Source organism: Corvus moneduloides, chromosome 14 (genome assembly GCF_009650955.1).
Source record: "Corvus moneduloides isolate bCorMon1 chromosome 14, bCorMon1.pri, whole genome shotgun sequence".
Taxonomy (NCBI): Eukaryota; Metazoa; Chordata; class Aves; order Passeriformes; family Corvidae; genus Corvus; species Corvus moneduloides.
The window spans coordinates 8,927,353-8,954,649 of NC_045489.1; the positions used below are offsets into that span (position 1 = coordinate 8,927,353).

The following is a 27,297-nucleotide window of genomic DNA, read 5'->3' on the forward strand; positions in this document are numbered from 1 at the left end:
TTATGTTGAAGCCAAGTATTGGGTAACACTTCCACGTGATGTCTTTCTTCCCCAGTAAACATGGCTTGTTGTGTGAACTGATAAAATGGCATTTACAATTACAAAAAATGAACGTGATCCAAAAACCTTCTCAGTGAGCTTGCACAGGATGTGATTTCACATCACATACAACCCTTACCTGGCGAACTACAGTGTACACATTTTTAGTTATTAAATAACCTGCAGGTACAATGAGGAAATCTGTGGACTGCTCCCAGCTTATCTCCACTTTTGTTTGTGCTCATGATGTGATTTGCAGAAGAAACTTATTCATACAGAGGTGATTGTTACATGTGCATTTGTTGCCAGATTTTGTAATTGTGAGTCACCGTGGTTTCATTCATTGAAGCTGAAGTTTTTGTGGAGCAGTAATGGACTGATGTGGACTGACAGCAAAGTTAATGCTTTATACTGGATACATCTGTCTGTATTACAGGTTCAGATACAAGATAGTTTCTTCTCTTAGGAACTTGCTCCTGCTGCCTTTTTTCTCACCAGCAGAGGTCCACCTAACATACCAATTTCAAAACTGGAACAAGGGTAAATCTCTTGCTGACAGTGTGTCAACATATTTTAAAGAGTGGTTATGTCTGTGAGTTCCTCTAGATGTGACTTCCCTACCGTACCTGAACAGTGGGACCAATGTGATTGTATTAGAAACTCGAAGTTCAGAAAACAGAGAATCAGTAATGACTGGAGAGGAGCCATCAGCAGATGGCTGTATCACATCACAAGAACTGACAGCTTTTTGTTATGCTGAGCCTGCTTCATCACGGCATGTAAGCAGCTCAATGAAGACAATGTGATTTTTAAATGCCTGCAACCAAGTGTACTAAACCATACTTGTGTTCACTTCTGGTCAATCAATAGTCTCAAATTCTCAGACATAATTAGCAGTCAAATATCTTGGTTTTTATATACAACACGCCTTAAGAAAACAGCCTTTATAGCAGTGACACTGAGGAATGAGCTATGCTGAATAGGAGGATGTTATTACATTCTGTTAAGTATTACATCTAAAATATGTTGGAGAAGTGAAAGGCACAGAATGGTGCGCAAGATCATAAAACTTGCTGTTAAAGTTGTTCACCACAAAGTGTTTTGAGGACAAAAATAGGAAAGTTTTTCTGATGCATTTCACCATTATTGCCCAGGTGCTTTTGTTAAGTCTTCCTAGAAAATAACATAAGCGGTTAAGTAATGTTAAAATAACATTTTAGGTGATTACCCAGCTGACATCCCCTTGGCCTTTAATCAGCTCTCTGCACTTTGAAAGGCAGTGTAAGAAAGTGGTGGGCTATCAGCAGGAAAATTTCTTACCCTTTTGGTGTGTGGAACTTTGACTTAGTGCACCGGTTTTAAAATCTGTAGTAGTATTTTCTGTAGACTGCAGGTTTGCTTTTGCTTCATTTAACTTAAATACAGCTGTTTAAACATGGCACTGAACTTGTAAGCCAGCTTTTATGACTGTCTTTGGAGAAACAATTCCAGTGGCAATAAAGACTGCATGAGCTTACCTGAAAAAAAATGACTTGGGCTAACCTGGCACTCCAGCAAATGTGCACGAATGTCTTGTAGCATCAATGACTGCAAGCTGTCATTTTGCTGTAGTCCACTGTCCTCATCCCACTGGGTGTTTGTGTAAAGAGAAGGGTGGAAACACAGAAATTCAGTGAAGCTCATTAGCAGCACACACATCACAGCACTGGCTGTCACGCTTAGGAGCACTCTGTCCAGTCTGAACTCTTACACTATCACCTGGACATCTTTATCCATACAAGGATATGTATTTGTTTTGTCCCTACAGGCAGATATGGATGTTTCCCTAAGGACAGTGAGTGGATTTGGAAAACAATAACAAAGGTTTCTATGATTTTTACAATAGCCGATGTCAATATAACAGAATCATTACAAGCATGATACTAGTTTTGATTTTCAGAGTATTTTTATTACTGTTTCAATTGTACACTTTCAACATTAGAGAACAATACATAGTGTACAGTATGTAGCTTGCATGGTTCCCAGGTTTTAAAGTCATGTGCCAAGGTTCAAGCTGCAGAAGAGAGTTCACCATGCCTAAAATGAAAGCAGGCACATACACACAGTTCTACACTGCTGCAGCATTAACACAATCTTGTGTGGCAAATGCAACATTATGAGCACCACCTGCCATTAGGAGACTGCCTGTACCAAAGGGCTACTGACATGGATCCTTAACATTCTGCCCCTGTAACATTTTTTCATGTCAAAGTGACATCACTAGAAAAACACCTCAAAAAGTGAAATTACAAATCTGATATACATTTTGCATAGTTAAAATTATGTCTGGATAACCTTGGTTACTGGATTTTTTTTCTTCTGGCCTTTGTACTTTCGCTTTGAGCTGAACAGTTACTCAAAAGACTCCCTCATTCAGTGCCCCCCAGTCACTCCAGATCTCTTTCCATTTCTTTGGCTGCTTTCTTTTCCTTTAACATCTTTTAGCCTTTTGTATTCCTCCTACAGCAATATGCTGTGCCAGACGTCCATTCCCTCCTGTTTGGGCTACTTCTGTTTATTTTCTTCAGCTTTTCCCTCCTCTTCAGTCACTTCCCCTCTCTTCTGTTACTCTTCTTAACATCTCTGGGCTCTTTCTTACCATCAACCATTCTGACTACCTCTTGATAGAGAGACAATGCCACAGGTTTCTCCTTGTTGCGTCCAGTTGCTATTGCTATTTGCAATACCACTTCTAAATCCTTCAAAAGCATTCACCTCTAGGTGCCTCATTGTTTCCATAATTACATATGTAATTACAATTACATTCTTTCCATAATTACATCATGGATGGATTTACAATTTACTATTGTAAATTCCAATAGTTTTTAATGGTTTTTTATAGTGAATAGAAGATGAAAATCCAACTCACTGTCTTGAATTGTAGCTAGAAAGAAAAAGCAAATAGAGGGAAACAGAATGAAAGATTATAATCCCAATGTAATAGTGCACATTCCCTCTTGAACTTGGGGTTGTTTGGGTTTTTTCCCTCTTAGTATGGAGTTAAACTTCTTCACAGCATGTCAACTTATTGTCACAATTTTCTGCTACAGTAAATTTTAAAAAGTTTGATCACATTTGCTTCTTTAATCTGTTGATATGGGTTGTTGTTACAAATTCCCACTGTTCTTTGCTAAATTCTTTTTAACTGGTCCCTAGCATCAGGAAAATATCTGCCTCCTGCCTGTTGACACCAGAACAGGGAAGGGAAAAAATTCACATGCATTCTCTCTAATGCAGAGGCTGATGAGACAAGTACACTTTAAAAATATTACAGGGCAGCCTGGATCACTACTTATAGCACGAGCAGCTTTGCAAGTTTTGCACTCCTACTGTGTGCAAAATGAAAGCTCTTCTTCTTTCACAGTCTCAGACTTTTAAGTCAAAAGCAAGTAAGTTGCTTTTAAGTTGATTGTCTGCAACTTACCTTTTGCCAGTAATTGTAACTTTGATCTCCAGTTCTGTTATAGATTTGGGCTTGTTTGGTTTGGTTTTGTTGTTTGTTTGTTCTGTGAAAGTCGAATGCAACAAGCCCAAGTGTTCAGCAGCATAGGGAACCAAGCCAGGTTTTGCTCATTTGCCCCAGCCCTGGCAACAGGCAGGAACATTACTACAACCAGACAGAGCTCCCGTTGTCACACAGCTCTGCCCAAGCAGTTTCCATTCAGGTTTCAAGTCTGCACACAAGCTAATTACTCACATACATGAAGAGCCACTTTGAGTATTTAAAGGTATTTTTTTAGTATGGCTTTAGGGCTTATTTTTCTGTTAGTTAAACATTTAAAAGGAAAATACTTCATTAAAAAACACTATACATTTTGAGATAAGCTAGTGCCTGTGAAAAGTGCTAGGTTAGTAACTTTGAGAAGTGCAGTCCTCCATATCGCCAAAAATACAGATACCAACAGTGCAGGCACCTCTGATCGGCCTGCAGCAGTGAGGTGCCCAGCACAGGGAACAGGGGCAAGGAAGGGTGATTAGCCCCCAGTCTGATTCCCTGCTGACATACACAGGGACAGCAGTTCTAAGCACCTGTCAGTCACAGCATCACTGCCAACACCCGAACTGACGGACAGTGCAGCTACCAGTTCCAACAGCTCTTATTTCTGCCCTCTTAGTCAACACAGAATCATCATCCTTGAGGTAGATGACCAGATATTCCAACACACTTACCCTGCACCTTTCAGTATCAAACATTTCAAGTAAAAAATACCTATTTTCAAGCACTGGAACTAGTGATTTCACTTTTGCCCACAGTATTATCCCTACTGTGTCATGTCTGGAATGAGCTCTTTTGATGCTTTACATTTTCAAAGTCCATCCAAAAATCAGCTAAATGAGGATTACATTAAACCCTACAACTGAATCATAGTATATGATTACATATAGTGTGTATGTATATATATATATTATATCTCTATATTATGGCCGACTTATAAGCCCCTGAGAACAGAGTTTATGCAGAAACACTGGCACCAATAACACTTGAGGACGCAGCTTTATTTAGATATAACTAGCATAGAAAGCACCTGGAATTATTTATATTTTCTATTTATAATAGATTAACTCTTTGGATATTTTCATAGCTATATTAAGAATACATTTGTTAATCTTAACATCCATCATGGGAAGTTTATATTTACATACAAATACATAAAGACTTGAAGCGAAAGAGTAAGAAGGAAGAAAAGAAAGTGCCTGCTCTTGTGCCCTTATTTATATACATGGGTAGTGCTTTTAAATTGATTCATATGAGTGTGGGTCCCAGGTGTGAATAAAAGTTACAGGTTCTGTTTCATAATGCTTTATACATCTATGGTTTTGACAGACTATTTAAACTATTTTTACAAATACATCCTACGGTAACTGTGTCTATGGGCTCAGGCATCCAGCCCTGACAGAAACACAAAGTCTGTCCCCTGCATTTGTAAAAATCTCCCAGATGGTGCACATGTTCAGAATTAACTATTTTTACAACTCTGTACTGAAACATACCTGTCCACCCAGCACAGGGGATGATCCCTCAAGATCCAAGGAGGGAGGATCCCTCAAGCCTTCTCATCTATGCTGGGACCAACCACAAACAGTTACTCTTTCACTGTTCTAAGACTTGGACAAGTCATTCAAGTTCATCTTGGTGACACAGTAACAGCTGGCTTAAACTGCAAAACGAGCCCAAACCCAACTCAAAATAGATTCCAACTGTGTATCTACCTACAGCTGTTGCTGTCCATAAAAAGTGCCTTCAGTTCAAGATAACAATATTACATCACCTGTGAAAATGAAACTATCCATTTTTCAGAGTACAGGAGCTTCTTATATTGGCTACATTCTCCATTAAAGTCTACTAATACAATCTTGGTTTGCAACATACTTTGAAAGACAAACTAAACATGTTTGTAACACTTCAACAGGAAAATGGAATCCTTTCCAGACTGGAAGAACATGAATTTTGGTAAGTCAATAATGACAACATTTTTGTAGGTAAAAAGTGCAAATTTGTGTGTATTACCTCCGAGAATTTTACACTGCTACCTACAGGGAATTTTTCATTTTCTTCATTTTGACACACTTTACCAGCTGAATAGTACATTTTGACCAAGAGTCATAAAGTATATTTGACTGCTGCCTCCTGACTGTACAGATGCAAAGAACACCTTGAAAAGGGGAAAAAAAAAGAAGAAAAAAAAGATGCTACTGTCAGTTTGTATTTATGAAAATATTTTTACTCCTACAGGAAAGGTGACAGAATGCCAGAGGCCCAAATACAAGGATATACATATATCACAATTGAATTTTAATCCCATGAGAAACTTTTTAAAGTGAAACTGTACTTGTGATACAACTGCATTTTTAAAATGTATTTCTTTTCCTATTTGAAAAGACATAGGAGAACATTTAAAAATAATTAATCTAAGGTTTTAGGGCTTCAGTTTTCTAAATATGACAGTGGGACTAAACAGATTTCAGAGAACATTTATCAAAATTGCTGTATGTAAGAAATCATACCTGATTATCCATACCCTGGTGTCTGCCAATTAAGAGTGCTGGGGTTTTTTTTCCCCATGATGACTGCTCTCAACTGCCTGCAATTTCAGTAGCCCAGGAGAGGCAGTCCTTTAGCTGGGAATTTTTGGGGCTGACTCACTAACCCGCCCCACTACACCTGTCATGCTGTGCAATTCACAATGCCTGTATTTGTTATCCCTGATAGCAGTAAAGGCTGTGTGGAACAGAGAGTTGTAACAGAGCTGGTGGTGGGAACATGTGCAATATCCACAATGGGTGCTTTGTGGGATCAGTTACTATGTTGGCTTTGAATGGGGAAGTTATACCAAAGTAGGAAATAACTAATAACAAAGTTACCAAAATGAACTGGTCTGTCAGTCAGCTATTGCTAATTTTTGCTAAGTCACCACACTGTAGTCATTTCTGTACCTTGTCATTTCTTTCACATAGAAATTTTAGCTTCTGTGCTTTCTTGTGCATAAATACTCCTTCCAGATTTCCTGTTTCCACAGAGCGCAGTTCAATCGCTTTTTCTCCCCAGCCCATGACCTGATTGGACTGAAGGTAAGCTGAAAGACAAAAAAGAGACAAAAACCCTTGCTACTATTTAACAGCTGACAGACTGATTCTTGCCTCATTTATGTTAATTGTGGATCTGATGCATTTCTCTTTGATAATATATTCTGAATTATTTGTATTTTAAGTTTACACAAAAAGCCTTAGGAATAGTAACTAAATGTCAGTTTCTCCTCTCAGACTTATTTTGAACTCTAGACATAAATCTAAGACATAAAAAAAAAAAAAAGACTACTACTGTGTATCTTAGACTCAAAAAAGCTTGGAGGAAACCTCTGAAGGGCATCTTGTTTAACCGCTGGCCCCAAAGTGGGGCCAAATTAGGGTTACTCAGGACCTTTTACAGATACGGTTTGATGGATGTTTCACAACCTTTCCAAGACCCTGCTGCAATGCATCACTACTTTCAAGGCTGATCATTTCTTCCTAGTATTTTGGTGCAACTTGTGCTCATCTTTGCCTATCATCCTTTAACTGTTCATATTCAAGAAAAGTCTTGACTGTCTTCTCTGTACCCACTGTACTCTGTTCCCATTAGGAAGGTGGGTTTGTATTTACTATGGAGTTCAGCTTAGTCTGAAACCTAAATACTTCAGAATCTGAGACCACGGCATGATTTATTTGGTGTCTTCCCATCACTGGTTATGTGCAATATTTCCAAAACCAAAAGAAGATATTCTAGCACTGTGGAAGCTTACTACAATACTCCCTTTAAATCTGGCAATAAGAAATTGGAATAGTGATGAAGGAGTTAACACCACAGACTTCAAATTAGGCACAGTTTCAGTGAAAGCCCTCTGATTGGTACTTGTATGGGCTTCCAATGTGATCACATTAGTTATGCTCTATTGGTAGTCAGTGCTCAGAAATTGTTCTTGCTCAACTATCAACTGTTATTTCATTAGTCTGAGAATTCTGGTGCTCTAAAATGATGTAGAGGGAATGTGTGCACTGGACTGGGTTTTAGCTTCAGTGGACAGTGCATGCCTGCCCTACATTTTTAGTGTGAGCAAGATCTGCTTCTTAAAACCTTCCTTGTTTATTTAGGTTTTTGTCTAAAAATTAAACTTTTAGTACAGAAGCAACAGCCTGCAATCCTGCTTGAGAAGGACAGCAGAAAATAAAGGCAATATGCCCATGTGACTGTATATACTTCTAGCAGGGTTGACTCAATGTTAACTTGGAATCCTTGCTTTATAATTGTTGTTAGAACAAATGTATGAAAACCATACCTCCCTGGAAACACTTAATAGTTTGGTTACAGTGTTGTGATTTTAGTTTCCTCAGAGTCTATAAATTTCCCCTAAATCTGCTCAGAAGCCTTTCAGTTATTCTTTGTGCACACTAAAGGCTTCCCTGCCACTAGTGCTGAGAACAAGATAATTCTTTCCCAGTATCCCAGTCATGAGGAAAGAGAAACAAACCAACCTGTTTTAAAATTAAAAGCAAAGCAGCAGTGAGCAACTGAGGGTAAGTGGCAAAAGAGGAGGAGGAGTATTTTCTAACACTCAAACACATGAAATTAATATATTTTAAAATATTTTCTTTATGCTTCAGGCTGTACAACAGGGCATCATTGCTGTAGGCTGTGAAGAAACTGTCATTAACATTTCTGAACAATGCAGCAGTAGCAGGATGAGCCCAGGGCAGCACCCATGCAGTCTACAGTGTCTGAAAAGTAAGTCCAGACCACACCTAAAGTGAGAAACATAAAAATACTCAGACTTTTGCCATTTTTTGTACCAACTGATATCACATTAACCTTTTCAAACTTTGATTTTGAACACAACAGAGACAGAGGCACCCTGTGGTTCTGGGGGGTGGGAAGCAAGGCAGGTGCATGTATATAAACAGCATGAAACCATTCTGTGGCTACACTATTTAGTATAGGTCATATAGGTCTAGCAACAAAGAACTAGTAAGTGTCCTGATCTTTTCCACTACATGAAATTTACACTCCAGGTGTCAACTATGCTGTGTCTGTATCTGTGCCTTTGGCAGATTTCAATTTGATAGCTTCCTTGCAGCTCCCAGTAACCACTTAGTCTCTGCTGCAACCTCTAGGTCATCTGCTGGACCACTTCTGCTGTGTTCTGAAAAGATCTGACCTCCAGGCAGTATTCAAACAGGAACATAATAAACCAGATATGCCAAGTTCAGCCTTGATGGTCTGCTGTCTGGCCAACACCAAGAACTTGTCAACTGACAATGGCAGGTTTAAGTACAAGTAGCATTTTTGTAGCAGAATCAAAAAATTCTTTCCCAAATTTAATCTGTGAAACAGCATGCAAACAAAATGGTCTCATTACACCATTTGCACAGTTGTCCAGTATAAAGGACTTATCTATACATGGAGATTATTTGAAGGATAGCAGGCTGTGACTTCAAAGGTCAGTACTGAGTCATGATAATCCTCCCATGTGGGAGTTCTTAGAGGTGTTTCATGTGAGATGAACTGAGAGCAGATACTCAGAATAAAGTTGTCTTATTTTGGAACAATAGCTCCTACACAACAAACAACTTGGGAATAGTTACTTTGAGTCCTCTTTCCACCGCAGCTTTAGATAAAAATATCTTATGCTTCCAGCTGGTGTGTTGTAGAGCACAGAGGCAGTAATTTAACTACCTTTTGGTAACACTGTCTGTTTCTCTACAGAATAGTCTTTTTGCTTCTAAAATGTACAGCGAAGAGGAAATGAAGACTTTTACTGGTTCCTCTGGGAATATCCAGATTTGTGTCAACCCTCTATGGCTACATACTGTAAATAATTCATTACTCGCACAAAAGGGCAAGAGTGCTCCCTAATCTTATTAACTTGATGTTTCTTAATGCCCTTTTAAAACCTGTTTTATAGAAAGAAAGTATTACAGCTATATTTATATTTAGCCCTACATATGTGTATATCATTCAGATTAAACATAGAATACTTTTACAGTTTTAATTTCCCATGGGATTTGAGCTTCCTGTCTCCGGTTTCTTATTAACGGACTGGTCACAGTAGTCCCAGTTTAACACTATGAATAAGGTGACCTAAATCCATCGATTATAATACAAACTATTTTTTATTTTTTGTATCAAAATACTGTCACCGACTACGAAAGTTTTCTTTCAAAATACTCATTTAAAGAAATCAAGAAATGAGCAAAGGATGACTAGAGAGCACCCTGACAGTAACACAAGACCCTTCTATCTCTGCAACACAGAGTGAAAATTGAGATAAGCTCATACAGACTTCAAGAGGTTTGAAATGGATGTAGAAATCCCAGGAAAACAGGATCTTTTAAGAAACTGTCAAGTTGCCCCTAAGCTGGGCCATTCAAATTAACAGTTATTCCCACTTCTCTCATAATGTTTTTGTCTGCAGCCAAGAGTATCAAAGGATTAAGAAAATTAATAGCATCTAGTGGTAAAATTATTAATATAACAATTAAGAGGTCCTTATGTGAAGTTTGAGTTGTATGTTTATAGGCTAGGTTAATTTTTAATGGAAATGTGATTCCAATCAGAAGTCAAATTTGGTTTGTACCACTTCCCAAAGATGGGCTTTTCCTAAAACTACTCAGGTAGAAGTGAAAGGAAGAAGGTGAACATCCTTGATTTTTCACTGTGGTATCCAGTTTCCTCCAAGCTAGTAACAGGCTTCTGTGCAGTCTAATTGTCTTGGGCTTGTTTTGTTGGTATGCTTGTTTTAAAATAAAGAACAGGAGTGAGACAGAAATTAAAAGTAACAAGTAATGAACCTGTAATCTGCCTGTGTTGTTCTTCATGTTCCCCATACTGTTAGCTTGAAGACCTACGGGAAAGGTGAAACAAACAGCTGTCCTGGCTTCAGTACAACCAGAATCTCCTACACAGCCAACTGTAAGCATGGGAAGACTAAGAATCTATCACAAATACGCTGGGCTGGCAGCCCTGTGAATTTAAAGTGATAAAATGAAGGGGCCATTTGACAGCAGTTAAAGATCTCTTCAGTAACTGACCCCTCTGTAGCTGTGAATTTCTACATAAAACGCTGTGAGCTATGAACAACCAAAACACTTTCCCCTCTCTGTAATTCACATAATTCTCCCTGTGAAAACTGGTGGTAAGCTGCATCCTCAGTGAAGTCCATCTGTATAGTCAATGTGTGATGCAATAAACGATGTGACAAGAATACGGACTGTGGTCCAAATAGGAAGCCCCTATTGCAATCACTGGCTGTATTAAAACAAACACCTACAAATCTGTTTACTCTTTTACACATCTGGTTTGCTCAGAAGCTGCTTTATGTGCCATTACAACCATTTTCACATAGATACAAAACTCATAAAAAAGTCAGGCTTCATGCAGCAGAATTTTATATTTAATAAAGAGCTATTTTTCATACATACCTACAGATGCTGGCATTTCTCCCCACTGTAGAACAGTCTCCTTTGTGAAATGCCCATATATATCAATATAGATACCTTCATCTTCATAGGTGAGCAGGAGCTCCATGCCACTGGTGTTCGGGAGGATGATAATGGCATGTGGGCGAATTGTCCCCTGGATCTAGAATCACATTTAACTAAGATTTATATCAGAACATGGGCTGCAATTTCAGTGATGACATCAATCTAACTAGCTTGGCAGAGCAATAAAAAGAACTAGCTCATGGCTCATGGAAAGTGAAAGAAAAGCCTGTTCTCAGAGGCTATATAGTTTGCTAGTTAGCCTCTGAAACAGACTTTCTCCCCTTCTCCCCCCTTTGTATATGACAGTAGTTTTGCAAATAAATCAATGTTCAATATTTCACTTTAAATTTACCAGTGTTAATTGGTTTCAAGAAGCCATGGAGCCATTGAGACACAATAATATTTACTTGGTCACTCACAAAATACTTGCATTATATAAATAGGAGAAGGGTGAAATAGATTTGAATTCACAACTTTTTCAGATGGAGGAAGGACAGAAACTTCCACATTCCAGGAGATCAGTGCTTTCACTTTCCATGATATTTCCCTAACCACACTCACAAGTTAAAAACCTGCAAATTTAATAATACTCATCTTGCTGTAAAAAGTTCCCTGGACCTTTTCACTCATTCTTCCCTTCCCACATCCTTCACTACAAATAGCTGCCCATCTGACTGCTGTTGGGCACGCCTCTGCATGCCACAGGAACAGTGCATTTCACTCAAACGGATCTCTCCCAGAAGCCAACATATCCCAAGCAAAAAAACAAAACCAAAGTTAAAGTCTACAACCATGAAGGTGGGGTTTTATGAAAGCATTTTTGAAAGTAAAAGAGGACAGCCTTAAAAAAACAGTAACAAAACATTTTCTTGTTTAAAGTGCTACTCAAAACAGGATGTTAAATAGTAAATTAAACCACCATGATTAACATTTTTATAGGAAGTGAATGACTGGAGCTTTACATCATTCTCATAAGCCAGCCATACAAAGGTCTTTTTTTTTCCTCAAGCACAAACATTTACGCACACTGTAAGGGCACAACGAACAGTTAAAGAAGCACTGAAGCTGTACTTGCCAAACTGAATACACTCAGGCCACCCACTTGACTCCGTGCCTCCGCAACAACTATCCGTAACACTAGAACGGGGATCCAGAGCCGCAGAGCAATTTTAATGCGTTGCCTTGGTACTCGCATGAGCGACCGGAGCAGGTAAGAGGTGAAGAAAGAGGTGGGGAACCAGGAAAAGAGGCTACCAGAAAGCAAGAGTATCTCAAGTCAGCCTGTTACAGTCTAGGCTATTGCCACCACAAAGCTCCTTGAGAGAATTATCCAGTTCTAGCAGATGCTCTTTTAAAATAATAGAATTCCAAAAAAGATAGAGCTGCTGTAGCAGCTGATTTATTTCAGGTCTAAGACTCTGAAAGGAAAATATATTTTTAGTCTGTGCTAACTTGTGGCTCAAGAGCTCACAAAAATGCAGTAAGTCTCAGCTGCCCCACATATTCAGGGCAGTCACCTGGGAAATTTCTCTCGTCAGGTACCTAATTGTATTTGCAGCCTGTTGAAAAAGTAAAGCCTCTAAGAAGGTTCACTTTTTTTTTGCGTTTCTTCTCTTGGGCAATTATGCTAATGATCCTTTTGACAAGTCACTGTTCACCTTGCTCAGCAACCCACTTCCAGAAAGGCATGTGGGTACCACGCTTCAATTTAAAAACTGATGTGAATTCATCGTAGCTGCATAATTAACAAAGCTACTGTCAGATTGAATAAACCCTCTAACAAGACAAATACTAAGTAGCTTACAAAAAACCAACACAGAAATAAACAGTACAAGCCTTTAGCAGGTGATTCAACGGTTAGAAAAGTCATTTTTCAGTTAAGTTTGATAGCTTCCTTGCAGCTCCCAGTAACCACTTAGTCTCTGCTGCAACCTCTAGGTCATCTGCTGGACCACTTCTGCTGTGTTCTGAAAAGATCTGACCTCCAGGCAGTATTCAAACAGGAACATAATAAACCAGATATGCCAAGTTCAGCCTCAAATCTAACAGCCATCCTCACACACTCTGTCCATCAGAACACAGTTCTGACAGAACATGGAGGCCATGGCTTGCAGGGGCAGCAGAGTGATAAACTCTCTCTTGGAGAGAGTTTTCATTTGAGTTGAAAACGAGGGGCTGAGAGTGGAGAAAAGTTAAAAAATAGATGGATTCACGGCACAGGCTGCAACATGCAGATCTGGGATGAGATTTCTTCAGACCTCCCAAGCATAACTTTGGGACACATGGCCTGGGGATGCAAGGAGGCCATGGTACCCTCAGCCCCTGTGGCATGCTGTTGACTTCAGGGAGGGTTCAAGTGTGCACAGAAGTTTCTCTGTCAGGAGCCTCCCATCAGACTGGAGCCAGTCTGGAACCTGCCAGTTTGCTGAACCTAAGCCCCCAAGATTCTCTGGCTTTTGGGACTCACAGCTTTGAAAAAACTATCCAGAACAGCTAAAAAATAAGCAAACAAACAAAAATCCAAAAATATTAACACCATAGGACAGACTTCATATTGGACAGCCCTATGGCAGCCATTCACTTCTGCAGGAGAATTTGCTGTTATCTGAGCTTAAGCAGGAATTTAGTGATCATCATCACCTCAAACAGAGACACAATGCAGGATTGTACACATCAACCTGAAATCAACACCTTCATGCCAACTTACTGACAATCTAATGAGAAAGTCCCAAGGAAAATATAAAACTACTTCTGAATTTACAGAGTGGTTTCATGGGCAACTGAATGGCAAGAAGATCAGCAAATTTATTTAGTCTGAAGTTGGCTTCTGCAGTCTGCACAGTGGCAGATTGTAAAAGCCACCTAAATTCATGTAGATATTATTGTGTCTTTGACTGTTTAAGTTCTAAATTTCCAGGATAAATAAATTAAAAATAGTACTGTCTGTACAATAGGCTTTCTGACATTAAACCACTGAAATTGATATTCTGAATGTGATAAAAGCATTTAAACAGGACTTCATTGTTATAAAACTATGTGAAAAAAGGTTTTGTATTAGCTGCCACTAATTATTTTGAAAAATAGCACAACTCTTAACCCGATCATCATCAATACACAGCCCAAAGAACAAAGGCATGAATGTAGTTTTTTGGATTCTCTTACATGTGTTGGAAGGTACAGGTCATACACAGATCCAGAGTCCACATCAATGGCATGAAATCCTACTACTGAGCCATATATGACCTTCAGTCTTTGCCCATTTTCAACAGTCAGGTCAACTGACAGTGGTTTGTGATGAAGTGAGGTAAAGGACTGGAAAAAAGAAAAATGCAGTATGTAACACAATAAAGCTGTTGGTTCACAGAACTACATTTAGGATCCTAAGAATTCAGAAAACCCAAAAGTTAGACAGCTATTTTTGTTAAACATAGGTTACATTTAAGGAGCTAAGTATCCATCATCCACTGAGTTGCAAGGACAGTTGGATAATTTGTTTGTGGTTTGAAAAAGAAATCAAGATTCTAGAAATGGACTTGGCAAAAATTAGGCTGAGTACCATTGTGTTCAATTTCCTCCCCTTTTGAGGGAAAACAACATCAACTTTGGTAATTCAAAGGCACATTTTGGCACAGCACGTGCTGCGTTTGGCTGGGGTAGAGAGAAACAAGTTACTCACATCTAACACTCATGACTGTGACAGTTTCATACTTGCCATCTCCAAAGTATGTCAAATGAGCTACATTTCCTTTAGAAGAATACTCAGTTTAGTTAGAATGTGATACAAAACAACAAAAACAAAAGCAGAGAGTAGATGAGAGATAGTCAGAGACAGTGACACATCTGAACCAAAGTGATGTTTCACTTACCTTAAAAGCCATGAATTTGTGATAAGGCTTTGGAGCCCAAGCATAAACCTCTACTGAGTTTTTCAATGCGATTACAAGGAATTTGATTCTCTCATATTTTACTGTAATACAATAAGAACAATTCCTTAGGTACCAGATAGACACTTAAAGACCATCTCATCACATGAAATAATTTCAATGGATTACTTGTAGAGGTAGACATTATCCAGCAAGGGAGACTGATGCATTCTGGACATTAATGTTTAATATCACCAGTGACAATACCTTGACTGGAAACCTGTAATTCATTTATTTTCAGTAAAGCCAAATTACTGTTAACAATATTTATATATTCATTTTAATATAGTAATGAAAAAAAAATCTCACTAGTCAGAAAAATAGGTTTTGACCCTGCAGCTAAACCAACCTACTTGATTTTTTAAGTATGAACACACCCCTGGCTATGAATAAGCTACTGTTGGAGGACTGGTGGTTATTGGCTGAACAATTCTGTCAGACTTGGCAGGATGAATTTTCATTTCACTCCTCATCTGTGGGTTAAATCCCCAGGTGTTGTGTGGGCAAAGGACTCCCATCTTTCTGAGATGAGTAAGCATTTAAGAGATGAGCAATTTCTCCAAGACAATTAAGGTCATGCTGGGCCCATTGAGAATAAATGAAGAATCATGCATTGAAAATTAAGATTTCTTTGTGCATTGTGTTTTCACTCTGCCAGAGACAAGCATTTGGAAACAGGATGCTATCTCACATAAGCAGAGAACAAGAAAATTCAGCAAACTCCACCAAAATGCAGAACAGTACATCCTTTTCCTTTTCTACCAGGAAAAATAGCTGCACAACCAAAGGTCAAGATATAAGAAGATTCACCAAGAGAAAAACAGCAGCAGCAGTGCTGTCAAAATTGCAAGAGTGGTTTGTCATATGTAAATACAAAGGCTCCTATCAAATGTTTGTCTAATTTTAGGACAAGTTTTGTTTTGTTTTTTTTTTTTAATGCACCAAACACAACGATGAGCAACTGAAGTGGAATATGTAGGTGCTTAGTTGTAATCACAGTTGAAGTAACAACACACATCTGTTTCACATTCTTTCTTGAGTTTAACCCCTGCCACTTCTAAAGCCAAAGGGCAAAACTATCAAGCAAGGTATTCATAAGAAGCAGCCACCTCACATTCCCTACGCTCCTCTGTATCATGGCTTTATTTGACTTTGAAGAAAGTGCCACTTTCATATACCATCCCTTACCAAAGCAAAACTTGTGCCAAACATCCACCCCCACAGTTAAATAACAGAAATCACAATCCTCATGTTCACCTTCAAGAATGAGCTGCCTGAAAGCCAAAGAAAAGCAAGATGGTATCATTTCCAAGGTGTTTAAATAAAGGTGTATTTGGGTCTTTCATGAGAGAGAAAGGGATGAGCTGATCTATCTAAGGACATTTGACAAATATGATTCACTAGGATTTGAACTAGGTCCAATTGCTTTCCAGTTACCTAGGGTCAAGAGAGAAGCTGAGGGTGTGGAAAACATCAGTTCAATTAAAACCTTAAGTAACTACAGAACAACTAAACCACTGACTGAGCACAGACCGTGGCTGGCACTTCCTCTTTCCAGCCATTACAAGGAAAAGCCGTAACATCATCTGGTAACTGCTGCAAGAAAAGATGCTGCCTGAAATGACAGGGAGCAAAGCATCTGCCATGTAAAACAAGGAGTCTTGAAAGAACTCATGAGATATTCAGCCCAATACAATCCTGACACAAAGCTGAAAAATGCTGCTGTCACAAGATGCAAAAGGAGGATGATTAAGCATCTCTCTAAGGAAAAACAGGAAATCCTTACCAACTTTGTAGTGCACACAGCCTTCCAGGTCACCCACGGACACCCAGCCTTGTCGCTTCTCCACCTCTGGATCGTTGCGCAAAATTTTATTTCTCAACCATGACAAGTAATACACCCTCAACTTATTCTTCCTCCCTGGGATTTGCAAAAAGAGACAGAATGCTTTAACTCCCTGAACTACAAATTCTCCCCCACTTCCAAAAAGCCAGAGTTTTGTGACCTTGAGTATAGCAGGTCCTTGTGCCTTGCCAGGGTGAGAGAACATAGCAAGGGACAGGAGAGCCTGGGGTGATGGGGACACAGGGGGAACTGGCGCAGGAGCAATCCTATGACACTGAGAGCATGTGCACTTACCTTGTGACTCAGACTTCATGTAAGATTTTCACACCTGATTAAAATTCTTCCCTCAGGCCAAAGAACAGGTTTCTACAGACACACGTATTATCAGAAACCATCACACTATCTGTTTACCTTGGAACACGGTATGTCCTACAGTGGGCACTTTGAATAAGCTATTAATTTCTAATTAACTGTCAGTCTTCATTCAAAGTAGCTATTTTTCTTTTGGATGCCTTTCCAGGTGAGAATTATTTTGTCATCCTTCATCTCAATCACTCTTTCTGTTGCATTAGTTCATAAGCATCTATGGTCAACAGCACTCTGGGACCACAGATTACTCTGAAGAGAAGGACTATGTCATGTCCCAGCATCAACTGGACCTGGCCATATGGGACAAACAGCTCTTGCCTTTGCCCACCATGATGAGTCTGGATTGGAGACAAGGAGCTGCTACTCCCTGTTGGACCCACACCTCTGACCTTGGTATGTATTGTGCATCCCTTGAGGCCACTCTCAGCCACGGGGAATAAGGCCAGAGTCCAAACTTTTTCCCACCAGAGGCTGAAGACCGCCGCATAATGTTATTGATGCTTTCACAATACAGAATACAGATCACTCTCATGATGTTACTGTTCATATCTCTTGTTGAACACACGATGAGGTTATTTCATGATATGTTAACAGAACTGCATAGATAGATGCCTACCCATCATAGAAACAAGAAAAGTGACAAACTATAGCTTGCAGAGAATCAGTCCATTTTAGGAATATGAAACACTCTGTACTTCCCACAAACCATTTTACACATTAACCAGGCAATGAACTGTCCCAAAGCCACTCTGGAATGAGAATGTAAATGTTAAAAATTCAGGAAAGTTTTCCTATTAACAAGAATAACTGTCCTGTGATTTTCTGAAAGAGGAAATTCCTCAACCTAGTTTATAACCTAATTATTCTTTTTAATTGCTTCCAACCCCAACGTGGGTCAGATACTTTTAGCCACTGAACCAACCTGATATAGTAATTAGCACATTGAGTCCTTCCAGAACATCCATTTGCTGGAACCGTCTCCTTGTAATCAGCGTATAAACTCTTCCTTGCCCACTTCTGTCCAGCAGCCACAATCCATTCTCTGTTCCCACCAATAAATTTACTCCTGTAGATACATGAAAATAATACTGCAGAAGTCACCTAATTATTCAGAGGTCAAGAAGTGTTCATAGTTTCGAGAATCGATTTTTATTTAGTCTCACTTAATGGTACATGGTAATTTCTCTGTTGCTCTGTGAATGAGTTCCCAGAAAAAAAAAGATCTCACAATTAGAGGTTTTACTCAGCAGAACACCTGTATACCAATGGAACTTGAAGGATGAGTAGTTCTGCTGAAGTCAATGTTGATTTAAACAAAAAGGAAAATACTCTTTGAACCTGAACTTCTCAGGTGACCGTGGAAAGTACCTGTGACCAGTGCAAAAGTCTCAGTCCAGTACCATTACAGTAGTGACACAGGAGACCCAACTAATTGTTCTAAGGATCCCTATCAATTAAAAAAAAAAGTAAAAGCAACCAAAAAATCCCCCCAAACTCTCTTATTCCAAATATAACATTCAAATAACGGGGGAACCAAACTTGTGGGAAGAAGCACTGCGTTACATGGAGGTGCAGGGTTTTTTGAAAACAAGTCTCTGATTTGGAAGAATGCCTTCAAATGCCAAATTAAGGAGTGAATCCATCTGAAATGCAACTGCTGCTAAGGAAGAGAAGGCTCCATTGGGTTGCTGACATCAGAGAATGTCAGGAATTGTGTTTGGCTGGAATGACATCTACGTTTCTAATCAGCAGATTCTAAAGACACAACATAAGGTAACCTGCTGTAACAAGCACCCCCCTCCACTGGCAATGCTCTGACAAGTACCTGGTGCTCTTCAGCCCCAATGCACATTTAACTACATACCTTGCCACACAGCTCTGTTCTTAATTTAAAATTTTGGATTCCTATAAACACACATTATGCAAAATTTATGAAGCTATAAACTGGAAATCTACATTTGCTTTGGATAATTTTCCATCTACTTCATTCATCTACCATTCCAGGCTCAAAAAGTGAGGAGTAAAAGGCTGGGCAAGTCCCATAGAATACATCTGTTCTTCTGAAGCAGAAAGATGGTTAAAACAACTCAAGAGTTTAGCTAATGTGCAGCTGGGACAAGGTCTACAGCTGTTGAGACATGGTCTGACTGCTGTATCTTGGTTTCACACCATGTGAAGCTGACCCTGTAAGAAGCATGCAAGTTTAAACAATGGTTCAGTGATGTTCAGAATAAGCAGTGACAGCAGGAACTAAGCAAGACAGGCTTTTGGAAAGACCCGACCTGCTTTAGATCCTTGGAATACCTAACACACATGACAGCAAAAGGCTTTGTGTTTGGATTATTTCCAGGGTCAGGGCTGTGTGATCAGCTGTACTCGTGTGCAGCTCAGATGAGTCTCATGAGCCACAAAAGCTGCTGAAACGTTTGCAACTTTTGGCTCTCCCAGCGAGCACAGTTTCAGCTTGGTGCTTGATCAAAACAGTTCCTCATTCTGATGCACAAAGTCCTTTGCAACTGTAATTCATGTGTTTGCCATCACATCCCTGGGAAGGCAGTGCCATGTAAGTGACACAGGTATCAGGTCAAGGATCCATTCCAGCACTCTCTGCCAGGAGACCTGCAATACAACTGTGATATCTGCCTAGCAGACACTGCCAGCCTCTCCTGTTGTGCCTTCCCCTCCACACACCTGCCCAAGGACTCTGAGCTTACCCCACAGAGCAGCACATAGGACCTCCGAGTTGAATTTCTTCTTGTATTTACGGATTTCTGGGCTGTCACTTTGTGGGCGGATATTGGTTGGATTGACATTGACAACGGAGCCCTTCCTTGCATTTTCTCTCCTGACAGGCTCAGGTTTGGCACTGGATGCTAGAATGAAAGCACATGCAATTGTGGAAGATGTTTGGCTACAGCTCATATTTGACCCACCTTGTTTGTGGGAGAACAAAAGAAACCCCAGAGGGGTGAGAAAACACCCTGAGAGCTTTGTATAATACAGCCAAAAAAAAAAATCTGGAAAATTCCTCAGGCATTCCTAAGAAAGCATGGTGGTAACACAGCAGCAGAGCACAGCAAGCCCCACCTGAAAGAAGGGCAGAAGCAGTACAATGAAAATTCGCAGTAATGTGAAGTCCCAGTTTCAGGAGATTTTACTCACAGTTTCCATTTCCAAGCAATAAGCCCTCTCCACACCTGGCAAAAGAACCAAACCAACCGACCAAAGAAAAACAAAACAGGAGGAACATTTTAATGCAAAGCACACTCACGAGAACTACAGGAAGGTCCCACTGGACTGGTGGGAGGGGTGATTGGCAGAAGTCTCGGATCTATGAATGATGTGAAGGATGTTGTGGAGGATGTGCTGCTCTTGGCAGGTGGGCTTTCGGCACACGGGCTCTGCAATGAGAAACAAGAGCTGCCTCAGTGCTCGGGGCACACGGCCCTCTTGTGCCCTGACAGAGCTGTTATCTGCCTCCAGTGACACCTCTCCCCACAAGCCCACGTGCACAGAGCAGAGGGTGTGACCCGTCTAGCTTGTGCAAAAGGGGAGGAAAAAAAGCAAGGAAAGAAAATGGAGCAGAGAAGGAGATCAGGGAAAATAAGTGGAACAATGAAATCTGTTAGGTAGCTCAAGATTTATCATCTTCCTCCCAGATAAAACTTTTAAAGGAAAGAAGGGATGTGGTGAAAAAACTCATCCTAAAAAGAAGACAGGATAGAGGAACTTAAAAAGGCTGGAGTTCAATCCAGTCAATCTGTAATTTATCTCTTACCTTAGTCAGAGGTTTGTTCTGAGGTTCCAGGCAAGTCAGTGGCACTTGTTGTGGAACTTGTGGGTTCACTGAGGAGTCTGTAATTTGGCTTTGCTGGAGGAGATCTGGCAGGAGATAGTTCTGGTTGTTTACACTCCAAAGGCCTTCATGGGTGTTTGGAATTTGTTTCCCTAAAATCTGATCCTGCATTGACAACATACAGTTAAACACCACATCTAGTTTATTTCCAATGCATTCCGCAACTCCAGTTAATTAGGATGATAAATAATGAGCACATGGAGAGGAGTGCTCTCCCTGATGCATCATTTAAAGACAAACCTCGCGGTAAAATTAAAATAAAAAATTAAATACTAAAGTGTATGGCAAACACCTGAGATAATAAATTTGGGATTTACTCCTGAAGCGCTCCACAGATTTTCTTCATCTGCATTACCTCAAACACAGAAAAAGAAGGAACTTCAACCTCAGAGATACCAAGTCAAATGATTTGCTAGCAAGTTTCACACCTGACCTTTGCGTACTGCAGACAGAAGAAGGCACTTCTTTGTTCTGGACCTGCATTTGGTTCAAAACCCTTCACCATTCATTTCATTGCTACTTTCCATTTACTGAATTAGGAAGCCGTACTCCAGAAAGAGGACATTTAGTAGGACTCAGCATCAGCACTTCCAGTATAGTGACATTTGGTTCTGCAGATGTCCTTACAGCATCCCGCGTGAGTTTTGTGAGGTACCACACAAACTCTTTCCCTGACAGCACAATCCACAGAGTCAGAGGTTGGTTTCTGAGAATACATTTTATGTTTTAATTTAGATGTAAAAACTGAAATCAAAACATGCAAGTCAGTATTTGAGATTGGGGAACCAAGCCAGTATGGGGCTTTTTAGTTCAGTCTTCAGTCACACTCAACTGACCTAAACTAAACCAAACCAAATTCCCATTTGAATCATTCAGGGTGGTTTGGTACACCCTAACCCCTTTAAAGCAGTTCATGCTGATGGGATAGGGAAAGGGATGTTGGAGAAGATGTGGAGACTCATGGTGGCTGTGGCTGGTGGGTGAAAAAGGGTCCAGAGGAAAGGACAGGAGGCTCCATGAGAAGGTGGGAGAAGACTAGAAGGCAGCGGAGAGATTTATGAGGCAAAGTGTCAGCCATCTGCCTGCTCTCCCTCCCACACTCTTTTCTCCAAACCCACCAAAACATGTGACCTCAACTCTTTATCATCCTCCCTCATCCTCACTGTGGGCCTCAAAGACCCCAACATTCTCCCTTCCCTCAAGCAGCCTATTTCCAATACCTGGATATCAGGGGAAAGAGGAAACACTGGGCTGGTTTTTCCACGAGAGAAATACTGGTTCATGCCCCATTTGTAGTTCTTTCTCCAAAGCAGAGTCTTTTCTCCTTGAGGATGGTAGGACAAAGGCCAAATAGAACTCCCTCCCCAGTTAGGAGGGCCACCACTCTGGTCCGAAGTTTAGAGATATGAGAGGTAAAGAAAACTCCTTTTTCTTTCTACCCTGCCACAGCTCTGGAGCAACTAGTTTCACAGCAATTTATTTTCCTATTTGTGAAGCAAGAATATACTCAGTAATATCTGAAAAGGGCCCTGACACCAAGTACAAGTCATATTACTGTAATTTTTTTCTTGTTTTCAACCACAAAGAACATTGTTCTGCTTTGTCTCTCTTCATCTTTTCAGCGCTAATATTTATCACAGGGGAAAATCCACATGACTGGAAGCCTCTACTAGAAACTACAGCTGGAAGGAACAACAACATGACATATGAGAAAAGTATTTTTGCTAAGCCAGCAGGGAGAGATGAAGTGGTTTTCCCCTGTTCTGGTAATGTTTTAAGCAGCAGGAGGTAGCTCACTTTAAACTGGAATAAAAAGAAGTCAAGATTTTTAAAAATAGCAACAATGCACACCAACAATAATCAACTGTGCTTTTTGCCCAGTGCCTTCACAAAATACCTTAACATCAGAACCTACTACAGGTCAATAAGAAGGACAAATAAAGAACTGCAATTTTGTACCTAAATACAAACATTTCTACAGGAAGCACAAAACCTGAAACTACACTTTTTTTTTCAAGGCTTATAGCTATAATTTGCAATGACAGAGCAGGAGTGAGAATGTTACCAAGAAGTAATGGATATGGTGTTTATCTTGCACACTAATGACTTGACTCCCCCTCACTGTCCCCACCCCCTTACAAATGGCCAAATTACCTTCTGTTCTGCCACAGTGCTTTGGGGTTTCAGTTCAATTCCATCTGGTACCCTTGTCCTTGAGAAATCTGCAACTCTCCCGCTTAGCAGTTGCCTGGTAACAAACTCCAATTAATGAACAGAACTACTTCAGGGGAAAAAAAAAAGAAAGAAAAAAAAAGAAAAAAAAGGAAAAAAACTACACATATCCATGTTCAAAAGTGAACATAATTAACATTCAATAGTTACACTCAAAGGTTCTTATACAAAAGCAAGCTGATTAGTCTGTGGATCTGCCTGAATGGACTTGTGCCTGAGGACCACTCACACACAGCAGGAAGCTCTCCCCACCTCGACAGAGAACATCCCTTCATCTCCCTGCATTTCATCCATCATCTTTCAGACACTGCATAGCTCAGGCAAGTCCCTCAAGCTGTCATTTGAGAAGTGCCTACTTCAAAACTTCTGTCTCCTGTCACACATTCCCCTGTGGGGTGTAATTATGAGCCACCCTGCTCTCCAGAGAGAGCACCAGCTGCTCTGCCATGTGCTGCTGTCAGGGACCTCTCTGCCAGTGCCTACTGGGACAGGCTACACTGGAATTTCATCCTGTGAATCAGTCCCTGAAATACAGACATCCTCACCTTAAAAGGAAACACAGAAAACGTTGCCCAGTGCACAGAGAGACAGAAGAAAGCAAGAGCTGCTGGACTGGCTGGGGCCAAGGGCCCTCCTAGCCCAGCATCCCGTTCTCCACAGTGACCAAAAGCTGGTACCAAAAGCAAGGGTGAGAACAAGGCAAGTGTCTGTTGTGAATTCCCAGCACACTACTGCTTCCTGCACTGCCTGAGGTATCTTTGCATTTTAAACTTTTTCACCCAAGTGGAACTGCTTCGGACATGTCTTGGCCCCATTTCTGTACATCTCCACCGCAAATGATTTATTTATCCAATTTATTTATACTCCTATCTTTATTACTGCAATTCATTTAACCTATTGCATTTTTGCTTCCTTTCCAGTAATTATAAAACTGACTGGATTCAGGATGCCAGTGTGAAGGGCTCTACAGTGCTATGTGCCAACTGGTAGCAGACTGTAATGTATTTTTTTCTTTTAAATGATGCCCCATGCGATAACAAAGAAGGTTTGGTGAGAGACCTACTGAATTAAGATGGGTGTATAGGAGTAGAAGTTTTTGCGGCACTTTTTGTTGTTTATTTTTTGGTTTTGGATTGTCCCCCCATTCTATGTGAATGGGTAAATATTTGCATACTAAACTTAGAAGGAATGACAAGATGTGGAGTAGGATCAATGGTGAATGCCAGGACCTGCTCTTATCAGGGAAGCAAACAGCAGCTGATCTTAAATAACGTCAACCTCCCACTTAGGGAGCCAAGCACACACCTGCATCCACCTTGTCCAAATGCTTGTAGGAAACAGCATTTAAAGAGCAAAGAGAGGAAACTGAACTATACAAATGAGCCCCAGGATATTCAGTGTTTTAGGGGCATTGTAATACTGCAGGCACTGAAGGAGGAAGCACTCTCAGTAAAGAAGAAGAAATTAACATCAATGGAACAGATGTGCTAAACAAAGAGGTAAGACACTGGATCATACACACTGACATTCTTTCCTTAAAATTAAAAACTGGAGTGTGGGAGAAAGAATTCTGGCTCATCTCACTGTAAAGAAAAACAAGACCAGAAGTTGCTTTACTGGCAAAAGACAGCAGCCCTCAGTCCAGCATCCTCAGAAACGAGCCTTCTCAGGGTGGTTAATAGAATTCATCCAAGAACATAGGAAGCTCCTTCTCCTGTGTATGTCCCAACTGTAGTCCTTCTGGGCACCTCCAGGAAAGCTGGAGTGTAGACATCACGTGCTGTTCCATAGCCCGGGCAAGAACAGGAAAACACAGTTTGGTTTCAGTAGTCCACAAAAACTTGGCCCAAGGTGCTTCAGCCAGAGCCCCCACAGAAACGCTCCAGCGTGCAAGGGGCTTCAGATCCTATAGTCACATGCTTTAGAGAGCAAAATACCCCCAAACCCTTCCCTTTATCCAGAATACGCAAAGTTTCAACACTTTTTTCCAACAAAGGCTGCTCCTTTCACTCTGATCACTATCCTTTTTGCTATTTACTTGGCAGCAATCAGGACATACTTCCTGATGTATCTTTTAGTATAAATGATGTTCAACCAAGGTGAAGGGACTTTGTTAATAGCAAGATTATATCTTGATTTTACAGGGACTCTTGCAGTGGCTGTGTGCACAGGAAGGTAAACATGACAGGGAGCATCCTGCTAATTGCACCTCTCCAGAGGATGGGTGGATCTCGCATACAGAGGAGATGCAAATAACACATGCAGAGTTCCAAAGGCAGTGATACCACTCCTTCAAATCATTACAGCATGCAAGGATCACAGCAATCTAACACTTACACAGCAAAGTCATTGCTACAAGGCAAATCCATATTTTTATGTAGAGTCTTTCTGAGGTCTAGGATGAATTCTACGACCTAGAGTGAATAAAACTTTTTACACATCAGAGTAAGGTGATTTGGAAGAGGATCAGTAGGAAAATAAAGGCATTACTGTTAAAGTCAGCTCTTTCAGGCGCACTGAATAAACTACAAGATTTTTAACATTCTTTCTCCTCACTTCAGAAACACAAATCCGGAGCATATGCAGGCACAAAAATTCTACCTCTTCAGAGCAGCACAGGGGAAAGGACTGGTACCAGCCCAACACAATAACCTGCCAACAATGCTCCAAATCTGGAGCCTGACAAATGTGTCTGATGCCTGACAAAACTGCATGTTTAATTCTGTCAGAAGAGCAAGAGCCCCACCCCAGAGAGCTCTGTGGCCCTGGGATGTGCTTCAAAGTAAATCCTAGAACTTGAATTAAACTGAAGTTTCTTTTCAAGAAAATCAGAAGTTTCATTCACCAAGACTAAAAAATGTTTTTGTTTGCTATTCCCAGCAGCAGGACTGGCCAAGCAACCCCCTGACTCCCTTCTCTTGGAGTAGCAAGCTATTCTTTCTCGACTATTTCTCCACTATTTCAGGGGAATACACATTTTGCATGACAGGTAGAACACCACAAGATGTCAGTCACAAAACCAACAAGATAAACTGCAAAACTAGAGAGAGACAGTTCAGGTGGGATCAGCTCGGGACAAGCCACAACATCAGCTGGAAACCATAGCAATTGAGCAAAATGTCAGTATTAAAAATACAACATATTTTACAAAACTATCTCCCCTTTTTATAAACAGCCCTGGTGAAGGAATCAACTTTTCAATGGTAATTATTTCTCCCAGAATGAACAGACTACGTGAATTCAAGGGTCATGTTTGCCTGGTTTTCTCCACTCTAACCTGTATTTAGCATGAAGGCATACAGCTTTTCAGTTTTCTTTCCCTCTCCTTTTTTCTTGCAAAAATTCCATATAAATGTAGATCAATGTGAAGTAATCCCTATAAAAGCACTACCCAGTATATCCAGTTAAAACAAGACATTTCCTCATTGTCCCAGGGCAGCAAGTCATCGAAGTGTATTATTACGCTGTGCACATCTGATGGAGCATTTACCCCCAGGAGTTCATTAAAAAGCAATTAAATTGCTTAATTACAACTGACACGAGTGATAGTAACTTCAAAGGAGGAGGAATATTTATGTATGCCAGCTTTTTCTAGATATTTAGAAGTGTGTAACAAGAAGAAAAGAATATTAATAATAATAGTAATAAAGCCAACCTTGTGTGGTTCATGTCATCTTCATCGCTGCTGCTGCTGACTTCATCACTTGAGGAGGAATAGTCTGCTGCTTTTAACAAGGAGTTGGCACTGTCCTTCACCTTGGCAAAGGAGCCTGGACTCTGAGCAAAGAAAACTCAGTTGAAGAACCCATTGTTAAACCGCATGTGCCATATTTTACTGTCCCAGCATATACAGTTATGGTCACTTCCACACCAAAAAAAGTTTTACTAGGAAGCTGATGCTTCTGTTGGTCCATCACAGGTGGGTGTCTCACACAGGAAAGTGACCAGAGCCAAAACTGGACACCCTGCTGAGGACC

General features: G+C 40.3%; 1 protein-coding gene and 1 long non-coding RNA gene across 8 annotated transcripts in view; one reads left to right on the plus strand and one right to left on the minus strand.

Moving 5' to 3' along the window:
* Positions 1 to 1,962: 1,962 nt before the first annotated feature.
* The window catches only part of NRK (Nik related kinase), a 90,956-nt gene continuing 65,621 nt past the window's right edge, over positions 1,963 to 27,297 (minus strand). For 6 of the 7 annotated variants that reach the window (XM_032123560.1, XM_032123562.1, XM_032123563.1 and 3 more), the window contains 12 exons: positions 26,976 to 27,097; positions 23,243 to 23,336; positions 21,011 to 21,193; positions 20,504 to 20,633; positions 19,947 to 20,105; positions 18,155 to 18,298; positions 16,804 to 16,938; positions 14,961 to 15,061; positions 14,257 to 14,406; positions 11,032 to 11,191; positions 6,514 to 6,653; positions 1,963 to 5,732 (listed from right to left, as the gene is read on the minus strand). In XM_032123560.1, the coding sequence (XP_031979451.1) occupies positions 5,649 to 5,732; positions 6,514 to 6,653; positions 11,032 to 11,191; positions 14,257 to 14,406; positions 14,961 to 15,061; positions 16,804 to 16,938; positions 18,155 to 18,298; positions 19,947 to 20,105; positions 20,504 to 20,633; positions 21,011 to 21,193; positions 23,243 to 23,336; positions 26,976 to 27,097 (1,602 nt within the window). In that variant the 3' untranslated portion in view covers positions 1,963 to 5,648. Of the gene's footprint in view, positions 5,733 to 6,513; positions 6,654 to 11,031; positions 11,192 to 12,169; positions 12,345 to 14,256; positions 14,407 to 14,960; positions 15,062 to 16,803; positions 16,939 to 18,154; positions 18,299 to 19,946; positions 20,106 to 20,503; positions 20,634 to 21,010; positions 21,194 to 23,242; positions 23,337 to 26,975; positions 27,098 to 27,297 lie in introns of those variants that run through there. The other variant, XR_004242976.1, reaches the window with a different exon arrangement.
* On the plus strand, positions 6,649 to 10,407 carry LOC116450793. The gene is made up of 2 exons (XR_004242977.1): positions 6,649 to 8,338; positions 9,317 to 10,407. It is a non-coding gene; the product is annotated as an uncharacterized LOC116450793 (long non-coding RNA).